This window comes from Aquila chrysaetos, chromosome 4 (assembly GCF_900496995.4).
Source record: "Aquila chrysaetos chrysaetos chromosome 4, bAquChr1.4, whole genome shotgun sequence".
Taxonomy (NCBI): Eukaryota; Metazoa; Chordata; class Aves; order Accipitriformes; family Accipitridae; genus Aquila; species Aquila chrysaetos.
This window is the reverse complement of record NC_044007.1, coordinates 19,947,302-19,961,038: the sequence shown is the minus strand read 5'-3', so window position 1 is coordinate 19,961,038 and position 13,737 is coordinate 19,947,302. Positions and strand designations below refer to the sequence as shown.

At 37.3% G+C, this 13,737-nt stretch overlaps 1 protein-coding gene across 2 annotated transcripts in view; it reads left to right on the top strand.

The window, feature by feature from the left end:
• Positions 1-12,004, top strand: part of EMC2 (ER membrane protein complex subunit 2) — a 45,529-nt gene extending 33,525 nt beyond the window's left edge. The window contains exons 10-11 of one of the 2 annotated variants that reach the window (XM_030011213.2): positions 2,094-2,198; positions 8,288-12,004. In XM_030011213.2, the coding sequence (XP_029867073.1) occupies positions 2,094-2,198; positions 8,288-8,374 (192 nt within the window). In that variant the 3' untranslated portion in view covers positions 8,375-12,004. The remainder of the gene's footprint in view (positions 1-2,093; positions 2,199-8,287) is intronic. The other variant, XM_030011214.1, reaches the window with a different exon arrangement.
• The last annotated feature ends 1,733 nt before the right edge of the window (positions 12,005-13,737 follow it).

The window sequence follows — 13,737 nt, the reverse complement described above, 5'->3', positions numbered from 1 at the left end:
TTCTCTTTAACCAGCCTGGGGTTTTTTTTCTTTGCTTTTTCTCACTCCAATTTCTAAATACAACTTTCTACTTTCAGTTTCAAAATGAGTCTTCAGCTTGCACAGCATTGTTGGCTTGAGTGTGACCATGACTACAGTAACTATGGGTAACACGTACTGGCACCAGCTCTTCAGTTTCTCCAAAGATACTGAGGCCTCTATTGAAGATCTTCCTTTAGATTGTAGATCTTTTAAAAGATCTTTTTAGGGACAAAACCAGACAGTTTCCTTTTTTTTTTTCTTTTTTTTTTTTTTAAATCTAGGCCACCCTTTTATCTCTTGGGAGGGGGGCAGCCTACAGAGACACACCAGGCAGGTAACTTTGAGACTTCCTGCTAATACCAGGCAATAGCAGCTTCCTTTCAAAGACTTGTTAGGCATCACCATTAAGACTCCAAGAGACTTAGACCTAATCTTCTTAGTCCATCTGCAGAGATTCTTGGGTTGGTGATTGTATGTTCAAGAAGGAGAAGAGCCTGCCTCCTTGCTGTTCCTTAGGTCATTTAGCTTTTTAGGAGTAAGTTTTGTACCAAATCTGTTTATTGGCCTAAACTGATTTTTAAGGTGCGTGTACATATAGACTTCTGCATTGATTCTAGAACAGCCCTGGGATTTATTATGGCCAATCTTGGCTTGTCCTCTGTCAGATCTTACGTTCTGCCTGTTATTTTCAGTCTGTAAAGTAGATTTAGAGCCCGTTATCTGTAAAGATCTGGCTGGCAACCTTGAGCAAACATGACCCAAGCATTTGGGAAACTTGTTTTGGCAGTGCCTGAAAGTCATACACATAAACCCTGATTTGCATAATGCAAGTTCATTACTCCAAAAAATGTGTGTATGCTCTGTTTCAGTTCTTCAGTTTTGCTCAGCTGGTTGCTGTCACATTTTTACTAGGTGGTTTTTGCAAGCACAATTTGCCATCACTGCTTCAGTATCTACCCTTTGGTTCCTGATTTCTTTGTAATGCTGTTTCCAGGCTTTAGGATCTGGTTTTGCTGTGGCTGCGGCTTTTGTACTTGACAGACGTGCCCAGTGTTTGTAGTCCCCCAAAGAATGTCCATAACTGGTAAATTTTCCACAAAGGCTTTCAGCTGTATCTACTGAGGAAACTGGTCAGTACTTCACGGAATTCAGGAAACCAGAGAGAATTATGCCTCATCTTAGGGCCCTGACCTTGTACTAGATCACAAATTCAATTCATGTGGGCACAGCTTCAGAGGATGCATTCCTGAGTTTGTGGAGGCTGCTGCTTTGACAGTCCCACTCCTCTCCTATTTCTAGAGGTAGTTTCAGGGAGATAACTGTAAGGAAACATTCTTTAAGTTTGAAATGTGTTATTCATGTAGACATTTGCTTCTATGCTCCTTTTTAAAATGTTCTCTGGAGGTTCTTCATTGATGGGTGAGAGTAGGGTTCTGTGGTTCTTTGCATTCAAGTACTTTTGCACTCAGAAGGATGTTCTGGGAGGGAGTAACAGTGATTCCTTGCAAAGTGGATTTATTTATATACGTGGAAAAGTCTCTGAGATGAGTTTAGTTCTTAAGAAGTCTTTTTCATTTTTTCAGGGGAAGATGGGCATAGTTTATGTACAGAGTCTTACCTGCATTTAAAATCTGCTTTCTGATGCCACGGGGAAAAATGTCATGTTTTTAATGGCAGTTTGGACACACAAGTGATGTATTTTATACCATCTCTGGTAATAAATTGAATCTGAAAAACTAATTCATAATTCTCACTTTAGGAAAAGCAAATTGGATTAGCTGATCATGTCCAGGTTTGGTTCTTAACTTGGAACACAACTGAGCTGAAGCCTAGTTTAGCTTTAATTAATAAAGCAATTCTTTAAAGGTTTAGCTGGTTCTTATTTGGATGCATTTACCAGTAACTGTTTTTATTTTTTCTCTTTTTCTGCTATCTGTGCAGAAATATCTATATAGAATATATCTATATTTTTCTGTGCATGGGACTCTGAATGCAAAGCTGCTGAATGCTCTTAATTTTTTTTCATGCGCATACATCTTACAATTACACTGTTCTTATTTTTGTATTCCTAGTCTGCCAGCCATATTGCTTCCAATCCAAAAGCAAGTGCAAAAATGAAAAAAGATAATATGAAATACGCCAGCTGGGCAGCTAACCAAATAAATAGAGCATACCAGGTTAGTACGTCATAGTTTTATGATACTCTTGACATGCTCTGTAGTTCTTTTCTGCACTTGTATCAACTGCTATTCAAGAGGTTAGATATGACATGTACATCAGCATAATTTGCTTGGATTTTTTGCATTCTGCTTCTGTTAGATTTCCTGGAAGCCAGCCAATTAATATAAGGCTGATGTTTTACAGTTATTAATTAGTATTATTTACTTATTAGCTTTAAACAGATTATTTTCTACTAACATTACCTGAATGTACACTAGTGTAACGTTGACCTCCAAGACTCAGTTCTACAGCTGAGTATTTTAATAAAACCTTATATCTTAATTCTTAGAGTGATATGGTCATCTACTTCTATTTTACTAGAAAACAAATGAAAATTCTAGAATTTTATTTTCCTTCAGTTTATTCTGACCTTTCAAAATCATATTTAATGGTGTTCCTAATAATTACCTTAGTAATTGTGACTGAAGTTGGTTTTGCATAGTTTTATAGAAGAATGCCCATTGAATTGTGAAAATGTAGACTTTGTAGGCCACAGTCAAAGCTTACTGAAGTCATTAGGAGTCTTTTCAGCTATTTGAAAGGTTATACATAAACATTTAGATTTGCTTTTGTATTACGAACCTCTATATTTTTTAATAACTACGAATGAAAACAGGGTTTAGCTCAGGTTCTGCTGTCTGTGCATCCCAAAAATTGTACATCTGTTTGACTCCCTTACAGCTATTCTTAATGATCTGCCAATGAAAGTTTATGTGTAAGTAATCCTGAACATCAGGATCATACTGTCCAGTTCTCCCTTGAACTTTTTCTGAGCAAAAATGTTGGTATTAAATGCAAAGATGTTATACGTGTAATGCTTCTTTCTCACTGTAATATTTCAGTATCAGAACCCAACGTTTAATTTTTCTCTTGCTGCTACTGTTTCACAGTTAATACTACCGAATGGCCTTTTGACCAGCTCCATCTATTATGGAATTAAATTAGGATTTTCTTTTATGGCCAGTGCAGTTTTCTTAATACACTGTATGTCAATTCATTGCCAAGAGTGCAGCTTCTTGTGGCTGATGTGTTTTTGATGTATTACAACTTTGAAGTATTTTCCATTTACCCTGATTGGCCCTGTAGCTTCTGACTGTACTTTACAGTGAAGAATATTATATCCCTGAGGACATAATTAACCATTTTATACTTGTGTGCATAAAGTTTATTTCTCTGTTTTGCTCTTTAAATGAGTCCCTGCTTTTCATTATAAATCATTTACCTGCTCATGACAGTAAGGTGTGTATGAATTACCAACTTTGTCTGATGTCCCATAAATAAGCAGGACTTCTTTTGACTGCGGTATGTCTGGCATTCCTGTAAGCACAGTATTGATGGAAAACTCAAGTATTGCAGGATTTAAAAACAAACAAAAGAAACCCCCAAAACCCCATGAAGAACAGAATACACAGTGGATTCACCACTGATAGAACAAAAGAGGTTTTAAAAGATGTGTGAATTTTAAGTGAAAACTATTACTCCATGCTTTACATCTTAATAAAATGAACTGCTTAGATTAGAGTGGTTTTGAACAGAAGTTTTAAGTGAATATTGCAGCTGAAGTTTCCAGTTCAAAGCAGCAGTAGAGACCTGTTAGCACTTCTGGGAAACAGCCCCTTTCAGGGTGCATCAGGATGTGTTGGCTGTGGAATGGTGGCATACCAAGGTTAAGACCTAGAAATACGCATCTCCTCGTTCTGAATATAATGAAAGCTTAATTATGATGGTTTGTAGTTACTTGACTCACAGCCAGATAAGCATGCCTTTTTTTTTTTTTTTTTTCCCCTTTTTTTTCTTCTCTCCACGGGGCTTTCTGTTAACATCACAATATCTCAAACAAAATATGACTAGTAAGGGGGGGGGGGGGGGGGGTGGGTCTGGGTGTGGGGTGGGTTTTTTGTTCTTTGGTTTTTGTTTTTGTTTTTTTCACTGGAAAGTGCAATTCCACTGTTTCTGTGAAACTCTTTTGGGTCCTACATTAAGCATTTTTGGTTTAGGCTTACCAGAACAGATCATGTTAACACAACTAACATATATCTAAAACACATGTCATAACTTCTTTGTGACTTCATACTTTTGTGATACGTTGGATACTTCTGCTGCTCTTTTTAGCTGTTTGGGACATTAAAATGACGAACACCGTATCTGGAATCATAGGGGGAATTTAGCCGTACAGAAAATATAAGTGCTCAAGCTAGTATTTGGCAAGCAAATGGCGTGAACACCCCCTTCCTCTTAACAGAAGTACCACAAGAAGTTCTAGTGACTACAGCTCGACAGGACTGCCCCAGCCCAACCCTACTGAGCTTGTTACATGACTGCAGAAGGGTTTGGCCACTCCAGTCTGTATGTCGGAGACGTACAACATCCAACATCTACAGCAAATGGTGTTTGGTGATGTAGTAGGTGGCAGTTTCCCCTATGAGTCAGTATTGATTTGTTGCTCCCTTAACATGTTGAATGGTTGGAAATTGTCATCTTTTGGACCTAGGGATGAAACCGTGGTCGCTTGTGCCAGTGGAAGCCCTTACTGCATTCCTCCATTAGTGGAGGGTTGTCTAGCCAGGTTTGAAGCTAGATACTTATATTATCTGTATAAATCCTCCTCACTTTCCTTGCATTATCCAAAGCACTTTGTAATAAGAGCCTTAAGAGCTTGTTGAGTTTGGCATTGACTTGTTTTATTAGTTGGACCTTCTTATACTGTTAAATGCAATTTTTCTGGTAGTCATGTTCTAGAGAATAAGATGCATTTAGAACCTTGGCTTGGGTGCCTAGACAAATTATATGAATTTGTGACTTTAAAATATGAAGTTATTAATTCAGAAAGTTATTTTCAAGCAATTGTCTTACAGTGAGATCTTTCCCCATTTTCAGCCTGGATTTGAACTTGAATTACCAACAGTTTGCTCAGTAATTTTGGAAAACTGCCTTTATTTTTTCAAATTCAGCACTGGCTATAGTTGCATTTTTTTTATTTTATATGCAATTTACTTGAAATATTTTTACTGGTCCCCTTCTTTCAATTTATTCTCTCATTCAGGCAGTTTGCTTTGGCACTTGATTTTTGCTTTTCCTATGCATTCCTGTATGAAATCAGAGGAACCTTTTAGTTTATTATCATTTAAAGAAAACAGTCTTTGGGTGTGAAAAGAAAACCTTGTTTTCACCAATGTTGGTTAGACTGTACAGCAGTTTCTTTACAGGAAAACATAGTGATAAAGAATAGTTGAATTAAATAATTTTCTGAAAAGCACAGATATTTGATGCTCCATCTGGTTAATATACTTATTTTGATGTTAAATATGTAACCCTCCATGCTTAGTACTTCTCACTTGTGCCTAATCTAGGAGAAATGTAAACTTTTGCAGGAAGACAGAAAGGTTTTGTAGCTAGGGCTGCTGTATGGAGCTGGAATTCCTGGCTGCTAACATATGCTCTGAAAAAAATGGTCATTATTCTCTGGGCCACTTAAATTTAATTGACTGGGTGGAAAAAAAAGAAAAAAAATTTTTAGTTTTAATCTTTAATTTCAGATGTTAGCGAAGTACTATTTATTCAAAGAATTATTTTAAATTTATTATTATTACAAGCTTGGTTTTGCTGTATCACTGGGAAACTGAATTATTCTCTCTGTGCAAACCCTGTGAAGAATGTGTATCTGTTCTGACTGAGGACATAAGTCACAGTTACTTTAACATCGAAACAAAATATGGCTACCTAGTGCTCTTCAATTAGGTAATTGGTTTAGCATGTCCTCTGGTAGAAGCGTTTCAGCAGAGGCAGGCAAGTTTGATTAATGCTCACAAAAATCTTTAATGTGATCCTACTCATAGTAATTTTCCAGATACATGCTTCTTGGGTACATTGCTAAATTCTTCTGTGTTAAGCAGTCTACATGTTATTTATGGTTGGAGAGGTGATTTTGTTACAAACCATTTGGGAAACAGAAAATTAAATCATGATTTTAAGAAATGGATTCCGGCTCAATCAGTCAAATTGCTGTGTAATGGCAGAATAGACAAAATAATTGTTCGTCAGGGCAAATTTGAAGTGATTACATTTCCAAGTATACTTCTGTTTGTTATGACGCAGAGTTTGGTTTTATTTGTTCAGCTTAAAGTACATGTCAGTATCATGAAGGCAACCAGTCTTGAAATTAGCAAGTAACATTTTTTAAACTAATGTCTTATGTCGGTTTTGCTTTCAGTGTCCCTGAAGAGAAGTAAAATAAGTAAAATTCATCTTATTTTGAAGCTTTCCTCTGCGTCCTTTCTGTGTGTCTTGCCAAGCGTGCTTTTTCACCACAGTATATTCAGGCTTCTGTGCTTTTTATTGAAATCTTTGAATGCTTTCAATTTGAAACAATTTTTCAGTCGAGGATTTTGAGTTCTGTTTTTTTCATTTGCTTGTTATTGTGAAAAGATTTGGACTCCCCAGGTATCTGCTTAGGACTATTCTTGTTTAGTGTGAACAAAAAGAGGATATTCTGTTAAGTCAGATCTAAGCAAGTTACTTCTCTCACCTGGGAGAGCGTTAAGAAATCTTTGATTTTCCTCTGAAGTTGACTGTTGCAAGTCACTATGGAAACTGCTCAACCTGAAGAATGGTTTATACATACTATTAGAGCCAAACATGGCACATCAGTTCATCATCTGGAAATATGAAAATACATCATTTTCAGTATGTCTCTTATTTATAAAATGTTGTCACAATAACAGCATTTCATTCTCCTAACTATTTAGTTTGAAATAGCTTTTCATTTACTGTGCCAAAACTATTTTTTTAAGAACTCAGTACTGATTGGGAATCCCAACATTAGATTGTAGCCTAGGGGTCAAAAGCAGGTTAACAGGTCCTGCAGCTTGTTGCTGGTGTGATATTACCTGGGTTTGATGACTTAATCTTTCTTAACAGGTCATGAAGAGTTTGCTAAATTAAGTTAATTACAAGAGAGAAGGGACACATTATAAATCAAGGACTAACTATGCAAGACACCAGTGGTATTTGAAATAAAAAACATTAAATTGAAAATTTATTGAGTGTTTAGTTGTTAACATTTAGGTAGAGAATAGGCTATTTTACTAGCAGCAAGTTACAGTTACTGCTTCTGTAATTTCTTTACCACCCCTCCCAACTCCAAATGCAAAACTCTTTAATGCAGGTGTATTAAAAATGATTGAGAGTTTCATTTGACTGAAGACCAACCTAGTCAATAAATCCACTCTGTTAGATATGGCTGATGAGTGATGGGAATTGTCAATACAGTTAGAAAAACCCTTTTGAGGTCTGCATGGGGTGATCAACATCTCCTACCCTTTTACCCCTTTCTTTGCTTTCCCAAACTTGGCTGCATGTGTCTTAGGGAATCTAAAGCCATAAGTAGTATTTATTGAGCTGTATCTTTCTTTGTTATCAAGACAGACTTTATTTCAAATGCTCCCTGAAATTGCTGTTGTAATAGTAGGTTATGATCAAATACAAGGTCATTACTCATAGTTACTTTGACCTGTGAAATATAATTACATGATGACTGGATTATTTTGTAGTAGGTTTTGATAAACAGAACTTTCTCTGTCTCACTATAACAAAAATAAATAATAGATTAGCTTCAACTACAGGTCCAAGTCTTGCTACTATTTAAACTACAAATATAATCTAATTTGGATCACATAAAAAAATAAAGTCTGAAATAAAAATTATATTAAAGTTTGCAAAGCAAACAAACAGCAGGAAGATCTCTATTCAGATAAATGTTAAATTTCAAAGTGGAGTATTTATTAGTGCTGAATATTGACATTCGGAGCAAATGAGTGAAATTAAGGAGTTCTGTTGCATTTGCATTACTTGTTAGAAGAAGAGTGATATAGCTTGTATTCTAGTAAAAATGCGGGGTTTTAGTGAAATAATAAAGAGGCTGTGCTTTTAAGTTTGTAGTAAATAGAGTTAATTTTTGGTACTTAATGTTTAGAACTGTTATTTGCACAGGATCTATGCACAGAATTTCCGATATGACAAATAACGATCCTTTTTTGTTGTTGATTAGTTTGCAGGTCGCAGTAAGAAGGAAACTAAATACTCTTTGAAGGCAGTGGAAGACATGTTGGAGACCCTGCAAATCACTCAGTCTTAGGTTCGCACAGAGATCGAATATTAAATTTTCCAATTCCACGATCAACCTGTAATGACCTATGGGTTATGTTACTCTAGTGCTGTTAAAAGTTAATTTTGTATTGATTAACATGCTATCTAAAATAATGTTTTATGAAAAGTAAAATGCCTATTTATTGCTGCTACAAGAAATGTGATAAATACCCACTGAAACGAGTAACTTATCCACATAGGCAACATAAAGAAATGACATGTGCTGCACATCAGTCTCTTCAGATTTTTGTATCTACAATACCTGCTTTTAAGCCACAATTTGTAGAAATAAACTTGTTAAATGATTAAAAAAAATTACAGTGATTTTTTGGACTTGCTAATGGCAATTATGAATCTGTGTATGTAGATGAATAACATGTTAGAAATTTTTATCTTATTTGCCTATTTAAGAGTAAAAGCATGCTACAGATATACACTTTCTGGTAAATGTTTACCATACAGCAAGGAATGATTATGAATACACTTTATTAGAGAAAAAAGATGATGTTAATGGTTTCATTAATGAGTTGATATCCAGTACTGTAGAAATGGAGAAAAGTTATTCGTCTACTTTGCTTCAGAGCTGCTCTTGTACTGGCTTAAGGCCAAAGACATTCTTCTCTGTGGCTTTGTGGGCAAATGCTTCCACGTTCACGTAGTTCTCCGATTGGTATATGCAAATGCACTTTTTTTATTCCTTCTGTGTGTCCTTTCTTGTACATACGTTCCACATGAATTTCAAAACCATCTGAATGCAGGGCTGCATGCTGGTCTGTACTAATTTTGTACCTGTGCTATGGGTACCCCTTCACTGTGGTGTAAGCTGTGGTATATTAGCTTCTCCACAGTAAGCAAGTGTTACTGCACTGTAAGGGTGAGATAGCATGTTCAACTGCCTTCTGCTTAGCGGAGGATAAAAGTATTTTTACACCATTACCATGAAGCATCTAGCACACTGTAAATCCATCTTGTATTTGTCTTTAGGCACTTGTTTATTTACTCAGATGATGAGTCAAAACCCCTAATTCAGGCATTTTGCAGTTCTGATCATTCTGGATGTTGTTCAGATGTATACTGTGGCCATTCAGTTGCACAGCTATCATTTCATTTATTGTGGCTTCAGTAAGATTGCATAACAGCAGCAACATACCCTTGACAAATTCTAATAAAAATATTGCGATGTCATTTTCATGACTGTTGCCACCATCCAAGCTGATTGGAGTTTCAAATTTTATATTGTCTACTCTATATAGATGGGTAAGTTAAAGGCTATGTATTGAAATGTCCTTTTTATGACCCTGGACTTGATGTAATGAAATAAAGCTGAGCTTCTGCTTAAAAACAAAGCAGCAACAAAAACTTCCCCTGTGAGTTCAAAGCTTGAAAATGTATGTAACTGAAGTGGTCGTTGCACAAGACTGTGCTTTTAAGAAACACTTAAGATCTCATTCCCATTATCCATGAAGTAGGTTGGAGTATCGTAGTGTGAAAGGATGGGTGCTATGCCATGGGAATGAATTGTATGTGGAATCTTAAATTAACTTAATTCAGTACTGTTGAAATACAAAACTGCAAATACTGCATAGTCTTATATTAAATCACCCAATTCTACCTTGGGGAAATAGTGCAGATCCTTTTATAATAGTAATTCACAAACTGGCCTCAGAACAGTATTTGCAAGTAGATTATGTATGTTTCAGGTGGAAAACCAAGAAAATACCATAGGTGAACCTATGTACTTCTGTTCAGATTTATAGTCTTTTACTGTATGAGTGTGCCATCTAGAGTTTTAAACCCTTGTTAGTCTTTTTTTTATTTTACCTGCATCTCAAATAACTTGATTGCATTCTAAAATTAAAAATGGTGGGAAGCTGTACTGTAGGCTAGAATTACTTAGCGGTGCATAACATATTACCTCCAAGGTATTAAAAAACAGCGGTGCAGTATTGTGCAGCAGGCATCTACGCTGCTGGAAAGTGTTGTATATAACGTTTTATGCAGAGGCAACTTTTAACATAACAATGTCAGACTTGGGCATATAGTGTATCAGTTTCTCTGTAAGGAGGTTTGTTCTGTTTCTTGTCTTCAGTGTTTTGATGACAAATTTCATCTTATTTGGCTGCTTAGAAGCTTCTAGTTTTCGCTACTGCTTAGCATCTTTTTGAAAGTACTTTTTAGCACTCTGATTTGTGCTTCTATTTTGGCATAATTCCCACATAGTAGAGCTTACAATTTGACCTAGGAAATATTTCTGACAAATTTGTATTTACTTCAAAGATAAAATAAATTACTCCCATGAAAATGCATGGGCAGTCTTTGATAGAACTATTGAATTGCAGCACTGGAAATTTGGGGTTTTTTTCCGTATTCAAATAATAAAAAAAAAAATTTTAAAAAATCCTGTGTGTGCAGGGGAAGTAACTGTATGAAATGCCCTGCACTCTCAGCAAGCAAAGGGTACAGAAGAGAAGCTGTGATATAATGTGATCTTTATAAAAGTAATTTTCCAGTTCTAGTAAATGATTTTGTAATATGTCACTGACGCTGTCTTGCATTAAAGAATAGGTTTTCAAAGAATGGGTTACTTAGTTAACAAATGAACTTGATTATGTTCTGTATTGTGCTCTGACAGTGACAAATGCTACACAAAAATATTATCAAGCACGCAGTCTCCTTTTTGCAAAATAAAAGGCTATGTTTTCATATTGTTTCAGTTGACAGCAAAAACTTGAGACCTTTGCAATGCCAAACTGTGTAGCGATGACTTCTGTCTTTATTTTTTTGCAGCCATATTTTGATAATAGGCTTGATAGGGAGAGCTTAGTGTTACCTGTTGAAGTAAAGGTCATTGAAGAGCCAGCAAAACCTCCGATTCTACCTTTGTAATCCTAGTTACTGGTGACTTCTTAGAAACCTTTTGTCCAAATGTTATACAGTTCATATTCTGTAGCTGCAAAAAGCACATCTTGTTTAGAATATATCCCTAAATCTCTTCAGTTCAGTGCCCAGAATATCTTGCTGTTGCTATTGGAAACTCTGTTATTAGTCAACGGAGGACTTCCTCTTGGCAGGGCTGTATTTGTGATGGCATCCATGTTTGCTAGTCACTGCATTTACAGTGGAACTTGTATTTCAGCCAGCTTTAGAAGGGAGGGGAAAAGGAAAGCAAATTAAACTTGACTTACTGGCATGAATTTGTTAGCTTCTTGTTACTTGCACCCTCATCTTCCAAGAACACCAACTGTAGCTGTAGTCAGGTTTGCAATAATAATTCTTCTTCATGTAACTCAAGCGCTTCCATATATTCAGCTCTAAAACCAACACTCCATTAAAATCTAAACCATACGGATTCCAGTGAAGCAGTGCTATGCGATGTACATGTATCCTGGTATGCAGGGAAAGGGCAGTTCTCCCACCCTCCCTTGAGTTGGTGTCAAGAGTGGAAGAGTGTTAGAACAGTTCTTGAATGTGTTTTTGTCCTGAAAACTAATACTGCTTAATATGTCTTGAAATATTGCTTATTACTTGCATTGCTCAGTGCATGAATAGAATTTTAGGACTAACTATTGCTTAACTACACATACATGAATCTACATGGAGAATAAAGTACTTGAAATTAGTCATTAGCCTTATCTGGAATGACTCTGTACCCGTATAGATCTGTATCCTCTTGGTAGGCACCAGCTAGAAGTTTGATTCAACGCAGAGACTAGTTTTCAGAAATAAATGGTCATTAATCTACCTGCCTCTTAAAAAACCCAGCCAAACAAACAAACAAAAAAGAAACAACCACCCCCCCAAACAAAACCAAACAAAAAACCCCACCCCAAAAAAACCCAAGCACCACCCCACAAAAACACTCTCCAAAACAATAAAAAAACCCCAAACAAACAAACACCACCACCACCCCCACCACCCCCCCCCCCAAACCACCTCTGGTAGAGGAAGTTGTTTTTCAGCTGCTGGATATGAAATGGAAAACCTTTATCAGTGGACTTCATAGGTGAATTTATTTTGTTCTGTGATGAGGAAATCCACTGTATAAAGCAGTGCAATCCTTTTAATGCTTGTCTGGAAGGAAGAAAGGCTGGAGAGAGCACAAAGGCCTGTTCAATCCCTATGCCATGGTAGGACTTCTATGGCAAGTTGCTAAGAAAATGCCATTCATCTGCACTTAGGATCCCAGAGGTTAGCATTCCTGGTGAGCAGGCACCATTGCAACTGAAAAGGGCTAAGACTGGACCAGCACAGCCCAGAGCCTACAGAGTCGGTGCTCAGATACGTGTGCTTAGAGACTCAACACAGCACGTGAGTCTCCACCCAGTTGTTGGCAGGGCTGCACGTTGGCATGAAGCTGCCTGCAGGTTTTTGCCCCTGCTAGGGACTGTCCACTGTATTTTACTTTTCTCCCCTTGGCCTGTGCACAGCAGGAATCTTGCAGAAGATTCATGCTGATGTGGTACCCTACCATCACGGGAGCTGGCTGTGGAGGTGAGGGTACAGATGGATCAGTTTGCTGGATTGATCCTGGATCTGTGCAGGTTTTGCACATTCTTGGCTTCAGTGCGCTCAATTACCAGTGCACACCTAAAGGTCAGTGTATGAGCCTTTGCCTTGGACTGAAAGGACATCAGACAACAGACCTGTCCTGTTAAACATCTGCAGTCTGCTTAGCTCCTTTGTGGGTGCTTGACAAAGAATGTAAGAGGGTGGACTTTATCCATGCTGAGCGACGTGCAAATGTGTAGAAAGATCTATTACTGATGGTGTCATGGTGACTGCAGTTCAGTTCTTGCAGTCAGTGGGCCTTTTTTTGTGTGCGTGTGTAAGAGCATGGAGTGAATCACTTAGGGAAAACACTTCCAGATGGGAGGCCCTTAATCCAAGGTCAAAGGGAGGGCTGGAGGGAGGAAGAGCCATCTTTTCAGCTTGTATGAGTCAGCATAGGTCCAGTAGTTCTCTTCCCTGCAGAAGGTGACAAAATACACTGTGCTTTTGCATTGCATAAATAACGAGAAGTGTAAGGCTCTCTTTAAAAAAAAACCTGTAGTGCAAAAATGTTTTTCTCCTCGTCCCTATGTGTTTTAACTGCTTTCAATGTGACTTTGTTGATGTTAGGGTTCCTCATGCTGTTCAGCTAGCATGGAGGCATCTGCCTCAGGGCTACCAGTAGAGAAAGACACGTTTAGAGTGACTGCTCACTTGGGAAAAGTCCCTGATGGGCTTCCATCATGGCAGGTCACGACCTATTTGCATCGTCAGTAGAAGTGCTACTTGTCCCACAGACAGGGCTTGCATGAGTAAGATTCCTCTTGGGATCAAGGCTAGTTTTCCCCAAAGAATGAAGGATCT